The sequence below is a fragment of the Podarcis liolepis genome, assembly GCF_965112155.1.
Source record: "Podarcis liolepis genome assembly, chromosome: 16".
Taxonomy (NCBI): Eukaryota; Metazoa; Chordata; class Lepidosauria; order Squamata; family Lacertidae; genus Podarcis; species Podarcis liolepis.
In genome coordinates this window covers 6,648,414-6,669,373 of record NC_139567.1, presented here as the reverse complement: position 1 = coordinate 6,669,373, position 20,960 = coordinate 6,648,414, and the positions used below count along the sequence as shown (strand labels likewise).

At 45.3% G+C, this 20,960-nt stretch overlaps 1 protein-coding gene and 1 long non-coding RNA gene across 7 annotated transcripts in view; one reads left to right on the top strand and one right to left on the bottom strand.

The window, feature by feature from the left end:
• The first annotated feature begins 64 nt into the window (after nucleotides 1–64).
• Nucleotides 65–10,860, top strand: LOC310695838. Of its 4 annotated transcripts, none has more exons than XR_014520269.1 (4): nucleotides 114–223; nucleotides 5,729–5,839; nucleotides 6,456–7,081; nucleotides 7,712–10,860. It is a non-coding gene; the product is annotated as an uncharacterized lncRNA (long non-coding RNA). The 4 variants fall into 4 exon arrangements; XR_014520270.1 differs by adding an exon at nucleotides 3,720–3,920 and having other exon boundaries at nucleotides 121–223; nucleotides 6,456–10,860; XR_014520268.1 differs by having other exon boundaries at nucleotides 65–223; nucleotides 6,456–10,860.
• Nucleotides 10,260–20,960, bottom strand: part of PRND (prion like protein doppel) — an 18,305-nt gene continuing 7,604 nt past the window's right edge. The window contains exons 2-3 of one of the 3 annotated variants that reach the window (XM_083480802.1): nucleotides 16,748–16,975; nucleotides 10,260–12,932 (exon numbers count right to left, since the gene is read on the bottom strand). In XM_083480802.1, coding sequence (XP_083336928.1) covers nucleotides 12,400–12,924 — 525 coding nt within the window. In that variant the 5' untranslated portion in view covers nucleotides 12,925–12,932; nucleotides 16,748–16,975 and the 3' untranslated portion in view covers nucleotides 10,260–12,399. Of the gene's footprint in view, nucleotides 12,933–16,747; nucleotides 17,098–20,960 lie in introns of those variants that run through there. The other 2 variants (XM_083480801.1, XM_083480803.1) reach the window with 2 other exon arrangements.

The following is a 20,960-nucleotide window of genomic DNA, read 5'->3' as shown; positions in this document are numbered from 1 at the left end:
GCCCGGCCAGGCCCCGCCTCCTCTGGGGGGAGGAGGAGAGGAGGGCGGGGCGCGCAGGGGAGACGGGCCGGGGGACTTACTTCCGAGTAAGCCCAGCCGCACTCTTCCGGCAAGCCTGCGCGGGGGTGGAAAGGGAAGGGGCGGCGCGGCGCACGATGCTCCTTGCTGCAGCAGCTGCTGCTGCAAAAGCCCATGTAGCTTTATGGGCGTAGCCAGGATTTAGGTTAGGGGGGGCAGACTTTATGTTAGGGGGAGCAGACCCTAACATGGTTAAGTGTTTGGTATTGATTTAATTGATTTGGAGGGAGCTGCCCATGGGCGTGGCCAGGATTTTGTTTGGGGGGGGGGCAGGCTTTTGTTGGGGGGAAGGAACCTCAGATTTATATTGATTTTTACTGATTAGGGGGGCAGCTGCCCCCCCTGGCTATGCCCATGTGCCATTTCTCCATCAGCGGAAGCTTTGGGACCAGATCGCCTAATGTTGTCTTGCGCTCTGCGCTGGTGGTGGCGACCAGCTTCACCTGTGCTGCGTCCGGACAGGGCTGGTGCACCCAGAAGCAGAGCCGTCTGACCCATAGGTGTTAGGGGTGCCGGGCACCAGGCCGAGAGCCCAGGGCCCAAGAGTTGAGTCTGGGGAAGAGCCCACCCGTCGGAGTGCTGGGCCTCAAGTTTGGGGGCAGCCAAGCCAGCAAGACGCTGAGGCGGCCGGCCGGCTCCACCCTCCTGTGTGCCCGGGACTGGGCAACTGGGGGGGGGGGCGCCAGGTGGATCTTTGCACTCTGGTACCACCTATGCTTAAAAGAGCCCTGCCTATAAGGCAAGGTGAGGCCACCGCCAGGAGCAGCAGAAGCATGTCTCTGTCCCCCCACCCTCATGTTCCAGATGTAGACCTTAGGTCACCCCATCTTCCCTGGAGGCATAGGCACCAACTCTGGGCTGAGCCCCCCCCCCCAGTCTTGAGGGGCTTGGCCTCATCAGGTGGTGGGGTCCTGTTGGGCTGTGCGGGGCCTCCCTGCAGCTGTGGTGGGCCTCACAGCCTCCTCCCACTGCGTGCATGCGCATCATGCATGTGGTGGCACACACGGATGCCGCCCCCTTCCCAAGCTCGGCAGAACCAGGCGCCTGTGCCTGGCAGGGAAGCGGAACTGCCGTTTTGTGGTTCACTTCAGGTGCCATTATGTCTTGGGCTGATTCTGTGTGCCACATTTTATGAAGAAAAGGGAGCATGTCCGGAGTATGCTATTGGGTCTCAGAACCAAGATGAGAAACGGTTGAAAGAGTCAGGTATGATTAGCTGGAAGAGGAGAAGATGAAGAGACTTCTTAGTAGGTTTTCAAATGTTTGAACGGTTGTTACGAATAAGATGGAGTGGGTTTGTTCATGTAAAGCACCTAGGAATTGTAGTTCACCTATCACAGAGCACCCTTAACAAACTACAGTTCCCAGGATTCTTTGGGGGCAAGCAGTGTGGAGACAGCCCTAGGAAGCTGGATTACTGCAGTATGGGGTCCATGGGGACTGTCCATGGGGTGGCACTGTGCATCAGTCAGGTTCCTCCTCCTTAGTCTCAGTGACCTCATGGGCACCAGCAACTGCTGCTTCCGGCTTCTAAAACCACATGATTCTCCATGTGAGGGCAAGTGGTCCTTCAGCTATTCTGCTCTTAGGCAAGTTGAACAGAAATTTTACAGGGCTTCTGCACTTTGGAGGTATCAGTGGATTCTTAATGCAGTTGCAGCCCTATTAAAAAAACTGGGGAACTCCAGATGTTTTGCAGAGGCATTCAAACACATGCCAGACGTCTAAGCATGTGCAGTTAAAGTGGTTGAACATGCACAGCAAATTCACTTTTTAAAAGAAAATGAAAAAAGGATGGGCAAATGCACTGAAAAATGTGGGATGAACATACGATTAGTGGGAAGATGTATAAACACCACAGATACAGATCAAGAGGAATACCCGCTGTCGTGTATGGCAGGACAAATACTCAGTAAATACCAGATATAGTCTAACCAGCATGTAAGCTTCCTGGTAGCAAACCGGGAGGAATGATCACTAAACGGGTTTCTCTGGAGGAACTCTACCACAGGGGCATGGCCTTGGATCAGTAGTGTAGGGGCAAATTCAGATGTGCATTGCTCCTTCACACTCACAGGACTAATCTGCACAGCCACCCACCCTTCTAAGATTATCCAACCTAAAAGCATACAATAATATAATTAGACAATAATAATTAGCAATGCATTGCAAAGTTAAGTGCAGATGTCAACGTGCTGCTTTTAAGCAAAATCTGCTATTTCCTGCAGTAATGATTGGGCAAATGATTTGGAGTGCTCCAGTATCTTCTTTCGGAGTGATTTAAGTTGTGTTTTCCTTGGCGCTTCTCCTGAAGCTAACGTACCTTGTGTTTTCAGTGTTCCTTAATACTTAGCTTTGGAGCATACAGAAGCATAGCTGTCAACCGTCCCTTATTTGGCGGGACAGTCCCGCTGCTGTCCCTTATTAATGATGTCCCTTAAATTTTCTGGGTTTCAAAGAAAGCAGCTCCTCTCCCTCCCTCCCTCCCTGCCGGCCAGGGAGGAGGGAGGCTCCAACTGTGTTTTTTGGCTGCGTTGCTCACCCAATAAGGAGTCTAAGAACGACTGGGGGGTGGAGCTTGTATGCCTTGTGCCGATCAAATCGGCCACGTTGCCTGGGGACTCGCCTTTGCTCAGCGCTTCCCAGCAGAGAGGTGACGGTGGTTTTCCTTGAGGCTTGAGGCCTCGTTTGGCTGCTGGCTGGGCTTTCTGCCTATGGCTCGGAGGGCTCAGAAGTTGAACATACCTGTGCTCTGAAAATCCCTTATTTTGGCTGCTGATCCCTTATTTTCGAGGCTGCTTTTCAAATCTGTAAGTTGACAGCTATGTGCAGAAGGACTTCTCGGTGTCCTTCCTGCGCGTCTTCTCCAAAGTGACCCTAGGAGTCAGTCCTTTGTGGCTGACTCACTTCCTTTCATCATCATTGACTCCAATCAGCAGAAAGGGCGAGAGGGCTTCTCATTCAGTGGTTAAAAAGCTCTCCTTTCATGCCGGCCTGGTGGCTCTAGGATGCTGGAAACAGGGCCCCTGCCACAGAAATAGAAATGGGACTTTAAGCCCATCCCGCAACCCTGTGGCACTACACCTCAGCCTAAGATTATATGTCAAAGGAACATACATCATCAGACGCTCTGTTCTAGAGGCAACTTCCCAAAGGTCCATTTGAACCACATTTGCTTTGCTCGTCGCTTTAAGACATACACTGCTTTCCATCTCTGCTCAGGGTCTGGAAAATATTACATGTTCCTTTTTGGCAGTGATGAAATAAACAACAATTCACTCTGGACTCAGTAGCTGCTTAATTTCGCTGCAAAGCAATTATGGAGGCTAATGGATTCCTTGCAGGGTTTGCACTCTTAGGATCTGTGCTGTTAACGCCAGTGTTTGAGGTTTATCTTCCTGTCTGTTTGACCTCATAAGAAAAAATCCTACCAGATTTCATCATGTTTAATTATTAAAGTAACCCTTTGGGATGCCAGGTAGGATTTTGGACATGACTTTGGGTAAGTGCTTCTCTTGGTGTTAATTAGAAAAGCTGATTGCCAAAGAACCTCCAGCACAAATAGCTACTGTTGCCTAACAGGCTGCACATGGGATTGATACTTATACACTGAAGACAACTTACTTTTCCATCTTTTGCAGGTTAGGTCAGAATGAGGCCCCACTGAATTCTTTCCTCCCTGGAAAGGGTGCATAGAATGGCAACCTTACAGAGCTTCCCTGCCCCTTTCTTCCCAAGCACTTTGTCATTGAGTCTCTTTTCCACCTGTTAAATTTTAGAGGGTCTGTTTCTGTTTGCATTGGGGCAGGAAGCCTTGCAGCACCTGTGGCTTTGGTAAAGAGGTACAAAGCTCCCTTCCTTTTTTTATTCAGCTAGACTGGTGACTGGGGGCGGCCGCCGAGACCACATAACACCAGTCTTGAAAGACCTACATTGGCTCCCAGTACGTTTCCGAGCACAATTCAAAGTGTTGGTGTTGACCTTTAAAGCCCTAAACGGCTTCGGCCCTGTATACCTGAAGGAGCGTCTCCACCCCCATCGTTCTGCCCGGACACTGAGGTCCAGCGCCGAGGGCCTTCTGGCGGTTCCCTCATTGCGAGAAGCGAAGCTACAGGGAACCAGGCAGAGGGCCTTTTCGGTGGTGGCGCCCGCCCTGTGGAATGCCCTCCCATCGGATGTCAAGGTGATGGACAACTACCTGACATTCAGAAGACATCTTAAGGCGGCCCTATTCAGGGAAGCTTTTAATGTATGATATTTTAGTGTTTTTTGGTTTCTGTGGAAGCCGCCCAGAGTGGCTGGGGAAACCCAGCCAGATGGGCGGGGTACAAATAATAAATTATTATTATTATTATTATTATTCAGAAACTTTGTACTTGTCTTATTACGTAAGATGACTTTTCTGTGTGGTATCTGAAGAAGTGTGCATGCACACGAAAGCTTATACCCAGAACAAACTTAGTTGGTCTCTAAGGTGCTACTGGACAATCTTTTATTTATTTCGACTATGTAGTATGGTTACTGGCCAACCCAATCTCTGCTGAGCAGTGCATGAGATACCAAGGGTATTGGCACTTAACTAGGGTTTAATCCATGGGTAGGCAAACTAAGGCCCGGAGGCCGGATCAGGCCCAATTGCCTTCTAAATCTGGCCCGCGGACGGTTGGGGAATCGGCGTGTTTTTAAATGAGTAGAATCTGTCATTTTATTTAAAATGCACCTCTGGGTTATTTGTGGGGGACAGGAATTTGTTCATTTTCTTTTTTTCCAAAATACAGTCCGGCCCCTGCTGACCCCTTTAATCTTCAGAAGATTAAGGCACAATAGAGGCTATAGTGTCTTTATGAAACATGGTGTATTTACACATATTTACAACCTGAAGCCTTCAGTGAAGGGGCGTGCAGAACATTGCAGCCAAAGAGTGTTTCTTGTTGCTTCTCCTATAACTCCAGCCAGCTGGAAGCAGAAGCCAACCATGCTCCCAGTCTCTCTTGAGTATGGCCTCTCCCAGCCAACCCACATGGAGTTCTCCCCTGCTGCTTCTTTCCAGAACCCCTTGCCAAATGCAAATCCCGCTTCCGTTTACATCATTGCTTTCTGTGAGCCTGGAAACCTCCTCCTCCTGTCTCTGCCTGCTAAAAATTTGCATTGTCAATTGCCCAAATACTTCCCTTAATACTCCGAATATTACTCCTAATATTTCCCTTAATACTCCAAATATTAGTTACATTATAACATCTACTAATTTAATAATTTAGGGGGATTCGCCCCCCCACCAAAGCTCATAAAAGTATGCTACAGGAAGGAAGGCATCCTCATGTCTTGTGGAGAAGGTTGCTTGCTCTTAGAATAAATGGCAAAATAGTGATATACCTAGGAAGCTGCTTTAGCGAGTCAGACCATTGGTCAGTTTAGCTCAGTATTGTCTATAGTGACTGGCTTTCTATCTCGGATTTCAGGTGGTCTTTCTTTCCTAGCCCTACCTGGATATTAAAATGGTTTTTTTCCCATGCAATGCAGGTGCTCTACTACTGAGATATGGCCCTTCCTCTAAACCTGGGAATTACAGGTCTTCTGCTATGTGTAAAAGGAGGTTGGAATGGTCTCCCTTTAGAAATGTTGCTTAATGAAGAATATCCTTACTTGTTAGAGAAACAGGGACGTGAAAATGGAGGGAGACATGGAAACAAGATGGAACAGCAGGCCCCTAAAAGTTCTGAAGAAACATCCATACTGGGGAGGAAAAAGGCACCCTGCGCAGGTTGGTGGGATGTCAAGGTAACAGCGACTTGCCTTCCTTTGTGACATCTCTTGCTGCCGTCTTAAAATCCACTATCCCAGGGGTGTCTAGGGTGGGAGTCTGAGTATGTGTCAGAGAGGAGAGAGCAGAGGAGGCTTTTGTTTATTTTATTTATCTTGGTGCTTATAATCTGTTTAGATCTTGGTTTACTTTGTTACTTATACCTTGTTTGTTCATGTTTTTGTCCTTTCTTTTAGATAGATATTTAGAGATGAGGTCATGTTACTAAGGTATGTATTTTAGATTAGAGTCTTGCAAGTAGTCGGGGGGGGGGGGAATGACTCCCACTTTGTCAAACTGCTGGAAAACAGAAAGGAAAGGAAGAGTGTGGTCACTGCTTCCCTGGAGTTAGACCGTGCATTGCCAAAGTGCTTGTGCACTACAGGGTCTCATGGAACTGGCAGATCATGCAGGAGGTTTCTGCATAGTGAAGTGTCTGAGAAGGAGCATAAAGATTGAGAAGGCATTCCTGGGGGAGTGAGAATATGGAGAGGTTTGATCAGGTTGATACAGTAATGCTAAAAATCCGTAATCTGTTCTCTCTCCCTCCTTTCCACATCCTCTCCTGAATCTACAGATCCATCTCTATGAAAATGATCTTCGCCATCAGGATCACCAAGAAATCTTTAAATTGATGCTGAGGGGCTTCCTTTCAGAGGCCCCAACCATCAAGACATTACCATGCATGTTGAAGTGAATGTGTTGATGGCGTGACATTACGTCTCATTTCAGCAGAGCGGCTCACCCCTCCAACCCGTGTTTTGTCAGCAGAATCACCCACTGCTCACCCCTTGGGTTCTTCCACTGCCGGCAGGCAAGCTGAACACCCTGGAGACTTCGGGACAAGCATGCTTTGTGACGGGTTGTGGTCTGTGCTCCTGTTTTCTCGAGACAGACGAAGTTGCAAGATGAGAGAAAAAGGGGGAGCAGCTGAAGGCGAAGTTGCCCCGACGCCCAAGTGGAGATCTTGGGAAGCAAAAGTTCCAGGCGGCGCAACAAGGGGTTTCCCCTCCTCAAATTTGAACAAAACTGAGAACTGAACAAAGAGTAGAGAGGAGAACCTCAGCGCTCTGAATGAAAAGCACTCTCACTTGCCAACGCCTTGAAACCCGAGCAAACAGCACTGGTCTACTCTGCAAAAATAGGGAATTAAAAATCAACCAACTGCATCCCAATAACAAGCAGAAAGCAAGGAGCAAAGAGGTACGTGAAGGGGATGGCAGCAACCACGAAATAACAACGAAAAGCGTGAGGGAAGGATTAAGGGGGTCTACCTCAATGCAGTTGTTAAACTGTAAAACTACGCTGTGAAAATGCCAAAGATGCTTATGCACTACTGCAGGGGTCGGCAACGTGCGGCCCATGGGCCGGATGCAGCCCATGAAGACCTTTTTACCAGCCCAAGAGCCTCCCCCAAAACGAGCCGCCCACCTGGTGAGTTCCCCTGCACGCTGCGCTAAACCGGTGCGGCGCGGGGACTCACCGAATGATGCCAGAAATCACGTCTGTCGCATGTGCAGATACCAGAAATCGCGTCTGCACAGAAGCAGACATTGCACTGTGCCAGTCTGGCCCACGGACAATCTCCGTGGGAGTGATCCAGCCCATGGCCGGTAAACCTTGTTGACCCCTGCACAACAGGGTCTCATGGAACTGGCAGATCATGCAGGAGGTTTCTGCATAGTGAAGTGTCTGAGGAGGAGCATAAAGATTGAGAAGGCATTCCTGGGGGAGTGAGAATATGGAGATGTTTGATAAGGTTGATACAGTAATGCTAAAAATCCATAATCTGTTCTCTCTCCCTCCTTTCCACATCCTCTCCTGAATCTACAGATCCATCTCTATGAAAATGACCTTCGCCATCAGGATCACCAAGAAATCTTTAAATTGATTCTGAGGGGCTTCCTTTCAGAGGCCCCAACCATCAAGACATTACCATGCATGTTGAGGTGAATGTGTTGATGGTGTGATGTTACGTCTCATTTCAGCAGAGCCGGCAGGGAGGCTCACCCATCGTTCAGTCCTTGGGTCCTTCCACTGCCGGCAGGCAAAGCTGAACACCCTGGAACAGCACTAGCCCACATATCTGGCAAGGGATCTCTCTCTCCTGGTGTGCAAGAGGACGGTGGCCTTGATGCTGAGGGGCTTTTTCCTCCTATAGAGCTGAGCCTTTGCATGACAACAAGCTGAGGAGAAGAGGGGTCTGGCTGTCAGCAGCATCCAATATCTGCTGGCATGTGCAGGGAAGTTTCCCAACCTGATCTTATGCATCTCGCGTTCATTCCCTTATTTCAAATAGTTTGAGGACAAATGACACCAGAGGTGGGTGTAGCATGGTCTCCCCGTGGGGCCATGGTGGTTCAGGTGGCATTTTTTGCCCTCCCTCTTGGACAACTCCCATCATCCCTGACCATTGGTCCTGTTAGCTAGGGATGATGGAAGTTGTAGTCCCAAAACATCTGGAGGGCCGATTTTGCCTATGCCTGCCATAGAGTTTCCTTTGAGGTAAAGGAGTGGAGCTGAACATCTGGATCTCACTTAGTTCTGCTTTGGATTTCTCTGGTACCAACTCTCTGGGATGTACGTGTCCAAAAACAAAGGACCTGATTTTCTTGTCTCAGCAGTTGGTATCCATTAAAGATACCTTCTTTCCAGAACTGGCCTGGCTGTGCCCCTGAAACAGAAGCGAAGATCCCCATGTGGAATTCAGAATGAACTGACAGGCCTCACTTTCCACACTAAAGCCGTCACCTGTAGCTTAACTGGGACCTGAGGACAGCCTGCTTCACAGCTGTAACATGGAGTCTTGAAATCCCAGTCTTTCGCCATGGCCAAAAAGCAGGAAGGGAATGGAGAGGCAGCTGCCAGCTGCTGTGTTGATGTACAGGTTTTTGTATGAAAATACAATGAACTCAGTTCTGGTGTTGCAAATAATTCATTGGGCTGAGCAGGTGCTTAGAGGCACTCTGTTCTTATAGCTATCTGTGTATGTCTGCTCCCACTCTGTGTGTCAGTTTTGCACCTGGTTTGGGTTGGACCATGGGGGGGGGGGAGTTACAGTAAAATACAAATCCAAGCCTGAAGTCTGCCCGTCCCTGTTAGGAAGAATAAACTGTTTCAAGGGTTATAAATAGCAATATGCTGTTTGACTCATCTGCTTTTGTGTGCCTGTATAATTAGTGGTGCAGGCACTCTTGAGGGTCTGAGCTTGGGAAGCCTAAAGGAACAGAATGTCGTAAGGAGCAACTGCATGAGGAAAAAAATTGAATACCACAAATTGACTTGCAATAACAAGCCTCTGAAGAGTGGGAGAGGCAAAGCCCACGGTGAGCAGGCAGATTTCTCTTTTTTCCAGTCTTTGAGACCTCATTAAAAGTAATCAGCATTTAAGTGCAAATTTCTCCTAATAGCCACATTTTTGCAAACCAATTCCCCCTAATGCAACACAAGTTTGAATATTATTTTCATGAACATACAGCATACACATTGGTGGGCTTTGCTGGGCCTTGCAAGGGCAGCAGATCTGACAGGGCCTCCCGGCAGCAGGTCTTGCCAGGCTGCATGTTCAGTTTGGGGTTTTTTGAATGGGGCTATACATTTAAACAGAGTAAACAAACAAGCCACACCCCGCCAGCAGTTGCTTCTGAGCAATTCCAAATAAAATGAACGGGAGCCGTGCAAAAGCCTAGTCACATGCCTTGGGGGTGGGGCCTTCATTTCTTTCTTTGTGGTTCTGCTAATGGAGGCTGATCTGGCGATTACTTAAGAGAAGTGGCTCAGGTTAATGGGAAGGAAAGTATTGGCTGGGGAAGAAGAGATTGATGAGAAAGGCAAGATTAATTCTTGCTGCGCAGTCTGGGGTCAGCAGGATAGCGAAGATATAGCTCATGGAAAACTGAGCGCTGGTCTTTCCATTACTGATATTAAAAGGTTCCAGGCAAGCATTAGACATGAATCTGGAAATAATCTGCTGTTTTGCACAGGGAAGTCTCTCAGGTCTCTGCTTGAGGCTTCTGCTTTCATTCCTCCCCCTCCTTTCTACCACAGGTGCCCAAATTAGGAGGGGGAGGAATCATTCCATTTTGGTTTCTCATTAAGTTCAGTTCTCCACAAAAGCTTGAGATTTTTTAAAAAGTCCTCATGAAGATTTGTCAGCATTTTTGTGCATGTTTCTTCCAATATACATATTTTGGTGTGCTATTTTGCCCAATATACAAATTTTTGCAAGCGATGTCCCAATCATATAATTCATTTTTGTTACGCAGAGTTGGCAAAGTTAACAGATAAACTTCGTAAAAAAGACAATAGTGATTTTGAAAAATAATGGGAACCTTTTACATCATGTTTGCAGAAGCAATACAATATACAAATTTTGGCAGGATTTTAATAAACATTTGCAACTTTATTTATGAAAAACAAGAAACATAACAGTACGACAACATAGAAGTATATACAAACAGCAGAATGTAATATGAGATGCAATAAATCAGGGATGGAAGTTGAGGGAAGTAAGCAGGAAAGGGGGAAATTGAAATTTGAATGTAATGTAATGATTTTAGATATTGTTATAAGAGAAGAAAATCTAATAAAAATGAATTCATTTTTGTAAGTTTTTTTTTAAACTAATATACGCATTTATGCACACTTTCTTCTGGTATGTGTATCTTTCCACATACTATTTGGTTGACAAACGGGCTGACCTTGGACCAGTCACCATCTCTCAACCTGTCTCACAGGTTTGTTGCAAGGATAAAAAAGGGTGGGCAATGTATTCTTTGGAGGGAAGGCAGGGGGGAAAAGAAGGCAGTAAAATAAATTGTGAACAAAAGGAGGTATGTAATACACAAATCTTGAATTCTACTATAAGTGAATGCTTAAAATACATAAAAGATATGCTAAAACAGATGGCCAATGCAATTTTGACATTTCACAGCAGGAAATACAGACAATGATGGACTTTGAATAGCTTTTTTAAAAAACACCACTGCCAAGGATCATTGCAGATACATGTATATGATATACACCACTGAACATTGCTGAAAGCTCCTTTCAGTTATTGCTCAGAGAGCACAGCAAAAGGAAGGTGTGCACTGCAGGGAATGATGGTTTTATAGTAAGCAGCTCCAAGCAGCCCTTTGTAAATCTCTCATCTGTGCTGAATCGGGGAGGACTGCACTCACTCATCATGGGAAGATGTCAAAAGTCCCTGAGTGAGCAGCAAACATTCCATCCAACTGGCCCTGCGCTTCTTGTTCTGTGCGGCAAGGACCAAATGCAAATAACTTTGACTATTGTGGCTCCAAATAAGCCAGAAGGTCAGCACTGTGCTGCTCTAGCAATTTGCATACTTCCTCCTTCAATTGTGTGGGGCATAATGGCAAAGCTGATGGCGGGGCAAAGATCTGACACATGCATACCTACAACTAATATAAGAGGTGCGCCTGACGCAGTAGAAATTCAAGCATGGGAAATGGCAAGGTTATCAGAAGCCTTTGCGGCCTGCTTGTCTCCTCTTTGGTTTCTACTAGGGCTGAGCAATTAATAATTTTGAATTATGGTGCTGGAGGAGACTCCTGAGAGTCCCATGGACTGCAAGAAGATCAAACATGTCCATTCTTAAGGAAATCAGCCCTGAGTGCTCACTGGAATGACAGATCCTGAAGCTGAGGCTCCAATACTTTGGCCACCTCATGAGAAGAGAAGACTCCCTGGAAAAACCCTGATGTTGGGAAAGATGGAGGGCACAAGGAGAAAGGGACGACAGAGGACAAGATGGTTGGACAGTGTTCTCGAAGCTACCAGCATGAGTTTGACCAAACTGCGGGAGGCAGTGGAAGACAGAATTGCCTGGCGTGCTCTGGTCCACGGGGTCACGAAGAGTCGGACACGACTAAACGACTAAACAACAAAAAGGGCTGAGCAACAGAACCGGTCAAAGCCCAGGTCCTGAACAATATCATGCCAATTCTGGGGGATCTGGGCTTTGGTTAGGTTGGCTGTTGGGACAGCCCTGGATTGCCCCATGTCGGTCCAGCTGGAGTGATTCAGGGCTGTCGAAAGGCAGGGCAGACAGACAGTTGTAGGAAAGGAGAAGAGGATGGCAGCTTCTCCAAGCTCTGCTCTTCTAGCACATTCCCTGTGGAGCATCTCCCAACTGCATTGAAACCTCCACTCATCAGCTGATGTGCAGAAGGTTCTCTGCACTGCGGTTGGAGGATGGAGGAGACACAGTGTCTCCGCCTTCCCCCAGCTCCCTACAGATCATATTTTTAAATTAGGGTTTAAAAAATCTCATTAACGCGGTGGCGCGGGCGGGAGGAGACGCAATGTTTCAAGGACTTGAAACCCTAATTAAGCAATAGGACTCTCCACCCCAGAGTGATTCCAGACCTGTATCTGGATTAGCCTTGGGTCAGCCCAGCTCAGATTGGGGACGATCCAAAGTGCTAGACCTGGACTGGGGTGGGGAGAGGGAACTACACAGCTCTATCTTCCATATCGGGAGCTTGGAGCCTGCAACTTTATTTTGTGGAAAGAACAGAGTGACCAAGCAGGCCAATAATCAGGGCTTGACTGGAAAAATGGAGAGCTCCAGCGTTGGAGCGCTGCGGACACGGCTGACTGCATGTTTCGTTGGCACACAAGTGGTTAATCACGAACCACATCACTCTCTGCTTGGGGTCATTTGCATCCTTTCCTAGAGACAGGTTCAACTTGGTTGAAGGCGTTACAAAACTGACACACTCGCCAACCAGGGCTTCTTTGCTTACGTTAGGCTCTCGATACAAGGAACAGTTGGGGTAATAGAGTCCGTCTGGAAAATCCTTCCAATTATCCCTGTAATAGTCGGTGTCGTTCGGCTGCAGTTCCACACCGTCAATCATTTGACCCCCATGGCACAGGTATTTCTGGACAGGCGAGGTGGTCCTGCTGGGCCGCTTGGTGTATGGCTTCTTGTTCCGCTTAGATGGGGAGACGCCCACTTTCCGGCAGAGACAAATGCACAGGGCTGCAAAGAGGACGGCTGCCGCCAGTTTTCTCTGCATCGTAAAGTCTTGGGAAGGAGAAAAGAGGTTTGCTCCATTAGCGTCAGATCAACAAATAGGAAGCAGCAGCCACGGCTGAACTAGGCAGCAGAGTGAATGCGCAGCTGCCAGCAATAGATTTTGCAGAGTGTTGGGCAATATGTTCTCCGGGTATGAACATCTAGCTCAATACTGTCTGCGTTGACATATTACATTACAATACAGATGTACCAAAGCCAACACCATTTCTTCCCCATCCCCCCATACATTTACATTTATATTTCCTCAGTTCATCATATTATTCTTTTCTCCTTCCTCCCACTTCCTTCCACCCCCACTCAATTTCCTCCACATTATACAATTTACAGTAATCTTTGGATTCCACAATCTTCTCAAATCATCTATATATTCTTATTATCTTTCCTTACTGTTTTTTCTTCCATCCAGTACTTCACATTTTAATCTAGGCATATTAGCATATCTTTTTTTGCACAATATTTTGCCATATATTCATCAAAACATTTCCACTCCTTTTTTCATTTTTGATTCGACTGATTTCTTATTATAGCAGTTAATTTTGCCAAAATTAAATATTCATTTAGTTTACAAATCCATTCCTCCTTTGTGGGTATAGTTTGTGACTTCCACCTAGCAGCAATCACTATTCTAGCAACTGTACTTGCATATAGAAAAATTCATCCCCCCTCCGTGGTATCTCTTCATCTATCAATCCAAGGAGATATGTCTGGTTTCTTTGTTATTTATATTTTCAACATCTTCTTTAGTTCTTCATGTACTACTATCCAAAATTTCTTAATTTCCTCACACCTCCACCACATATGCATTGTTGTTCCTATTTCTCCACCACTAAAAATAAAATAAAAATAAATACTGTCTGCACTGACTGGCAGTGGTTCTGTGGGTTTCAGGCAGAGTTCTTTCCCAGTGCTACCTGGAACTGTTGAGGATTGAACCTGGGACCTTCTGCATGCAAAGCGGATGCTCCCCCACTTCACTTGATAAGTGCAAATTAGGTAGTTTCTCTTTCAAATGCAAATCCCTCCCTGCCGCAGCTGCTTTTCTTCCTCCTCATGGCTACCACCCAGTTTGCTTGCTAGGTAGAGACTCATTGAGCAAGCAGACAATGGCATTCATTGCTCCTCACTCAAGAGGCAGATGGAAAGGCAGGTTGCAATGATGACAGGGGGGCTCTTGCCAGTGCAATTTTAGTGAATATTTATTCTAATATACACCTTTATCTATGCAATTCTGCATAACGTATCCCTTCTTGCAAAGCAGTTTTCTCTAATATAATGCACTTTAATGTTATTTTCACTATTTATTTTTGTACGTGTTACTTGACCGGAGAACAGCATTGCAAAATTCGGAGGATTCAAATTTCAAAGGATGGCTGTGTTTTGCTTTGCATATTGTTTCAAAAAGTGGAAATTAGGAAGGTTCACCTTTAAATCCGAACTGAATCAAATTTCTCCACCATCTCTGCCTGACGTTATTGGCTATTTTCTATATAGCTGAGCTGTGGTTACACTTTTTTGCATTCTGTTTCGGTTTATTCTGGACTGTTGATCCTAAGAAACTGATGGTGATGAACTGGTTAATTGCTGTGTTCCTGAAAGGAACAATGCTGTAATGGGGTGTGGGGGTGGGAAATCATAGGTAGTAGGTGAGAATACAACAGGAAATATTTTAAGTTTGATTTAGATAGTTTGTAGTCGAGCATTTAGAATATTGGACCGGGACTGTGGAAATCCATGTTCAAATAAACACTTATAAGGTCTTGGCCATTCACCATCTCTCAGTAAAACTTACCTCACAGGGTTGTTGTGGAGATAAAAATGTGTGTGTTTGGGGTGAACCAGGTACCCCACCCTGACCTCCTTGAAGGAAAGTTGGGATGAAAATATAGAACACTTTGTGCAATATGGCGACACCTCAGTGTAAATGCATCAGAAATGTGTTTCTTGAAGACTTAAAGAAGGAAGTCTTCCACACTGGTACCTAAGCATACAATTGGCAGTAAAATAATAAAGTTAAGCAAGTCTTATTTTCGTAAGATTAGGATTAATCTAAGAAGACTGTCTTATTGTGACTCATCCTTCCATGGGGGTGGATGTTGTATAAATCCAAGCAAAAGGAATTTTGTCAGCCAGCATTTTGGTAACTCAGTTATTCTTATAGTACAGTTCGAATTGGTTTGCTTTAATTCCTCTTTGCGGAGAAGCTCTAAGATCAAGATTATGCCTTGTTTTCCAAAATCGCTTGGATTCTATACAAACCTTCTGCTTGTACTCCCTATGCAAAAAATGTTTAGAATATTCTGCACTGAGATGAAATCGGATTTATGTAGTGACAATTACTGGTGTAATTCTGTTTGAATGATATAGCTCACATTACTGGAAATGCCTACCCATTATGTATGAAGCACTGGAATGACTGTTGATCAACCTGCAAGGTATGACTGGATAAACTACCAGTGCTTTTTCCTTTCCTTTTTTAAAAAAAGAAAAAAAGGGTGCTAGGACCCACCATAAGGTTGTCACAGTAAGTGCCACACTTTTAAGACTGGGGTGGGGAGGTACTGCTACTGCATACCCATTAGGTACCCCCAGAAAAAACACCTTATATTACCATTAGATCCATTAGCCATGTTATTTTGGCATGTTAAATCATTAAATTTAGCAAGCAATAGACAAAATCATGATATATCTTCTCACTGCAGCTAGAATTATTAGTCAAAACTGGGAAAGAGATTCAGAATTTTAAGTTCACTGTGGTTTTACATATTTTTATTCAGATCTGCATTTAATCATCAATTTAATCATCATAATATTTGTTAAGGGTAAGAACTGTTCCACCTTTAATGTCTAAGCATAGGAATCTCAGCATTCTACATTTGTTCACTTGTAGTTTATCTTTGTCTAGGTTAGTTTCTATTTCTGCTACCTTATCTTACTTTTACATTGTTAAACTTTGTTTTGGAGTAGTCTAAACAGGACTATAAACCAATAAAGGAATCTGAAACTACTCAATTGAATAAAAACAGTTTTAAGTTGAAAAAAATAATATTTTCAGGATATGTATTGTAAAGAGTCTTGTCTCTCGTTTCTCTTCAGATCGTATAAATCTTTTGCCTTTTATTAAGGATCTTTTTCTTTTTTTAATGTGCACTTGCAACCATTTAAAAACTTCCCCAGTGTTATAGCCAATACCTCATAGGTGGAACTTAACAGGTGGCTTATCTGTTCCATTATCAAATGAAATGTGGCTCCCACAAGCAGAAGCCAAGGCTATTCCGTTTGCCTCCATTGCTCATTAGGATCCTATGAGATCTTTAGCTGACTTTGCGTCTGGCATCCTGAATCTAAACATATGAAAAGTAAATAAAAATGGACTGGCATGACCCTGAACTGCAATACAAAAGAATGACTTCTAAGCAGTGCAAAGATTCAGGGTTCCTCCAGACAAGTTGAGCATTTGCCCTGATTCACTTGCACAAAGCTTATGCAGAGGTTAAATTATACAGCTTTATTAAGCATTCATCCCGATTTATTTGCAGGGAGGGCATATGACAAATGAGCATGCATCCTGCATCCATCCTAATTTGCTTCCTGTTAATCATTTATTTATCCCACCCTTTTCCTGCCAGTTCCAAACTGCAAAAAGTCCAACCCTTGTTTTTAAAAGTGGATTTGTTGTGCTAGGGGAACAGAGCACTTGAACTCACCATAACAGCGCAAACCTAAATTTACAGTATGCTCTTGAATCCCTCCCACGAAGCAGTGACAATCTGAAGGCACCCTTAGCAAACACGGGAGTAACTTACTCTTCTGTAGATGGTTTCTGGTAGGCTTCTCTGAGGGTCTGTTCTTTTTGAAGAGCAGGTGTCTCTGAGCTCAAAAAGCCTGTGCTCCTCAGAATATATAGCAGCAGGAGGGGTAACCTTCAATGTCAAGTTTAGCCAATCCTTTGTGTCTGAGCATACACCATTTCTCAACCTTGCGGCCACTGTTCTAAATGCATCAGGAAACTTTCCCCAGGGGTCGCTCCCATACTGTGGAAAAAGGAAAAAGAAAGAAAGAAAACAACCACCAAAAGCCTCACTAGCTGACCACAGGCTCCAAGCAAAACTTGTGTTACTTTCCCTGTTAGCTTCTCTCTGGTACAGATTGTATAGTTCATTCTAAAAATAGGATGGAAGCAGAGGGCAGAGGACCATCACTGGCTGTGGCTGCTGAAATAGGAACACTGGCAGTACTGATAAAAATATTGCCCGCCCCATATATCTTTGGAATGCAAGAAGCTGCCTTATCAGGAGTCAGACCATTGTTCCATCTAGCTCTGTGTTGTCCACACTGGCAGCCACACTCTAGGATTTCAGAATGGGTTCTTTATCAGCCCTACCCAAAGATGCTGGGGATTGAAGCTGAGGTCTTCTGCATGCAAGGCCGTGGCTCTACTGCTGAGTGACAGCTTCTCCCCATTGTTTTTGCGAAGTTTCCATGTCGGGATCTGGTAGAATTCTACATAACTCAGATTAATCTGGTAATTATTGGAGCAAGCACAGGCAGACTTCAGTTGTTATGTACTGAAGTTCTCACCCTGGGCCAGCAGGGGGATACTGTAGATAGTTCAGGTCCACATATGCAAATAAGGGATCAAAAGTGATGTTCAGTGATTGGATAGTTACAGAAAAGGGTTACTGTTGCGTTCTAGTGGAGCGGAGAGAATGGTGCGCTTGGCAAAAGAGGCACTGGCACGCCTGGACCAGGGAGACTGACACAAGCGGGTTGCTGAATACTTGTTCATGCAACACATCACCCCTCATGCGGCCACAGGGCGGAGTCCTGCCGAACTGCTTATGGGCTGCCGCCTCAGATCTCCGCTTGACCGGCTGCACCTGGACTTTGCTGTGGCTGAACCCCCAGGCTGTGCCAACGCACCACGGTCCTTTGTTCCAGAAAACCAGGTTTTGCCCGGAATTTTGTGGGGGACATTCCTTGGGTGCCAGCCACAGTAGTGGGAGTCACTGGACCTCGCTCATACCAGGTGGCACTCAAAGACGGACGCTTGTGGCGCCGGCACATAGACCAGCTTAGGCGCAGGGTTGGGGACTTGGACACTACCGTGGTGCCCCCAACTGCGCTTGTGGCTCCAGAAGAGACATTTACAGATGGTGAGACTCCACCTACACCTCTCTCGCAAACTGCTGGCGTGGAGCCGAACCAAGCCACTTCAGAGGGTCTGCCAGACTTACCACAGACTCAGACCACTGCCGTGCCTGACATTCCGCCAACTCCACTTGTGGAGGTTCCACCCACAGCAGCAGATCCAGGGGACTTGGTTTCAACGCCACCTAGGGTCGCGCCACAGCCTCAGCAAGAATCGGGCGGCCCTCCGGACCTGGGTACCGCTCCCTGGCGGTCTGGCAGAGTTTCCGAGTGCCCAACTTATTTAAAGGACTATGTTGTTGGACATGTAATATTGTCGGTCTAATGGAAGTAGGTGAAATGTAACCGATATGCTTTTGTGCCTAATTGAACCATTACGTGTAGTACTGTATACAAGGAAACCATTATGATTGTAACTAACGCCTTATCTCGGTGGGGAGGGGTGTTATGTACTGAAGTTCTCACCCTGGGCCAGCAGGGGGATACTGTAGATAGTTCAGGTCCACATATGCAAATAAGGGATCGAAAGTGATGTTCAGTGATTGGATAGTTACAGAAAATGGTTACTGTTGCGTTCTAGTGGAGCTCTATATAAGCAGGCTGGCTGAACCCTTCAGTTCAGTTCTGTTCTGGCCTGTGAATAAACAAGAGCTGTTTGAAGAATCGCTGTGTGATCTGATATGTTCACCCACAACTTAACATCAGCCTTCCTGGATCTACCTTATTTTGGGGGGAATTTTTTTTAGTAGAACCGCAAGATCTACCACCGAGTGCAAAAGGCATACAGTTAGAATTAGAAAACGGGGGTTCTCTGTGAGCACATTCTGGGACTGGAGGCTTGTTTTCAGTACCCAATCAAACTGATTGTTAACAGGGTGACTTGAATAAAGCAGATGGAGTCCAGAGAGAAAAGAAATTGACCATACTTTATTGGGTAAACTGAACAAAAAGGGTAGATAATATGAGAAGAAACAAACAGAACTGTTTTGTCTTTCTTAGCAGTGCGGGCCTTGTCTACAGCAGGGCAACATATACCTATAGTGGAGAAACTCTCTCAGATATACAGAGCCAATCAGAGCACAAGTTATCCCAGCAAGGATCATGTCATTCTGAGTGGTTGCTAGGCAACACCTTCACCCCCACTTCAGTTGGCTGAATGTAAACAGAATTAACTCTTAGGTTACTGATTGATCCCTGTACTTCCAACGCTGAGGGAGGAACCATTTATGAACAATTTTCATCGAGTTTTCTATAATAGAGGCTGAGACTGAATAGAATTGTTTTGTGGACCATTTTTGTGGATCATCTTATCAATTTCTTCCCACAAATCCTGTTCATAATAATAATAATAATTTATTATTTGTACCCCGCCCATCTGGCTGGGCCTCCCCAGCCACTCTGGGCGGCTTCCAACAAAGATGAAAAATACACTAAAATGTCACATATTAAAAACTTCCCTGAACAGGGCTGCCTTCAGATGTCTTCTGAATGTCAGGTAGTTGTTTATCGCTTTGACATCTGATGGGAGGGTGTTCCACAGGGCGGGCGCCACCACCGAGAAGGCCCTCTGCCTGGTTCCCTGTAACTTAGCCTCTCGCAGTGAGGGAACCGCCAGAAGGCCCTCGGTGCTGGACCTCAGTGTCCGGGCAGAACGATACACACAAATCCTGTTCACATACTGACTTCAAAGCAGTCAAGGAATAATTGAGAAAGGAGAGCTGTGCATATTTGAGAAACTTGTCCTTTGATACATGATGTTGGTAGAATTGCTGTATCTACAAATACAAAGGTCTAGAACAGCAGAATACGTATAATCAGCAGAGGAAATAAAAATATTTGCTGAATGTTTTTGGTGTCCATTAATCATGTGGAATCAAAGTATTTAATTAAATCTTGCAACTCCAAATAGTTCAGTTAAAGAAGCTATCAATATATTTAAAAGGGTGCAATCTGATATGCACTTAGCTGGGAATAAATCCCATTGGGTTCACATTTCACTGTAATAAGCACTCTGAACACCAGGGGGTGATGTGGACCAGCTGAAAAAAGCTGGTCTGCTATGAACACTTGGATGTAGAACAGCCAATTTTTCAAAAAAAGTGGGCCACAAGAATATTTCCACATAGAATCCATGGGCCACACATTGAACAACAACAACAACTGTATAATAATAATAATAATTTATACCCCTCCCATCTGGTTGGGTTGCATTGCAACAATCGATGTAGACCTTTTTTGTTTGTTTAAATTTTTATTATAAAATACACACATATTGCAAATATACAAGCATACAAACATACATTTCATACAACCCTTCAATATATACAAACATACCTACATTCAGTCCCACAGATAATTCCTTTTCCCATCACCATCCACCACCCCTTCACCCCAGCTTTGTGTTAGACTTCCAATCTACTCAATTGCAATTTCTTTCCACTTCTATTACTTTCTTTCACACACCTTTAACCTAATTTCATGCTTCTTTTTCTATTACACATTGTTATCCATCTTTTTTTAGTATTTCAGTATTTAAAACGGAACTTGTTTATTCTAATAGGAGTTCTGATTTTTCAATATGGTTTTGCAAGTATCCTTTAAATAGATCTATTTCTACTATTTTCTGTACACATATGTGGACAAATGATTTGGAGTGCCCAATACAATGGAACCTTGGATGTCTGCGCAGGTGCAATTTGGCGCTAATGCGCATGCGCGAGCAGCAAAGCCCGGAAGTAACCCGTTCCGGTACTTCCAGGTTTCATGCGGTCTGCAACCCAAAAACACGTAACCTGAAGTGTCTGTAACATGAGGTATGACTGTATCTTCTTGCAGAGTGACTTAAGTTGTGGTCCCATCCCCCCAATG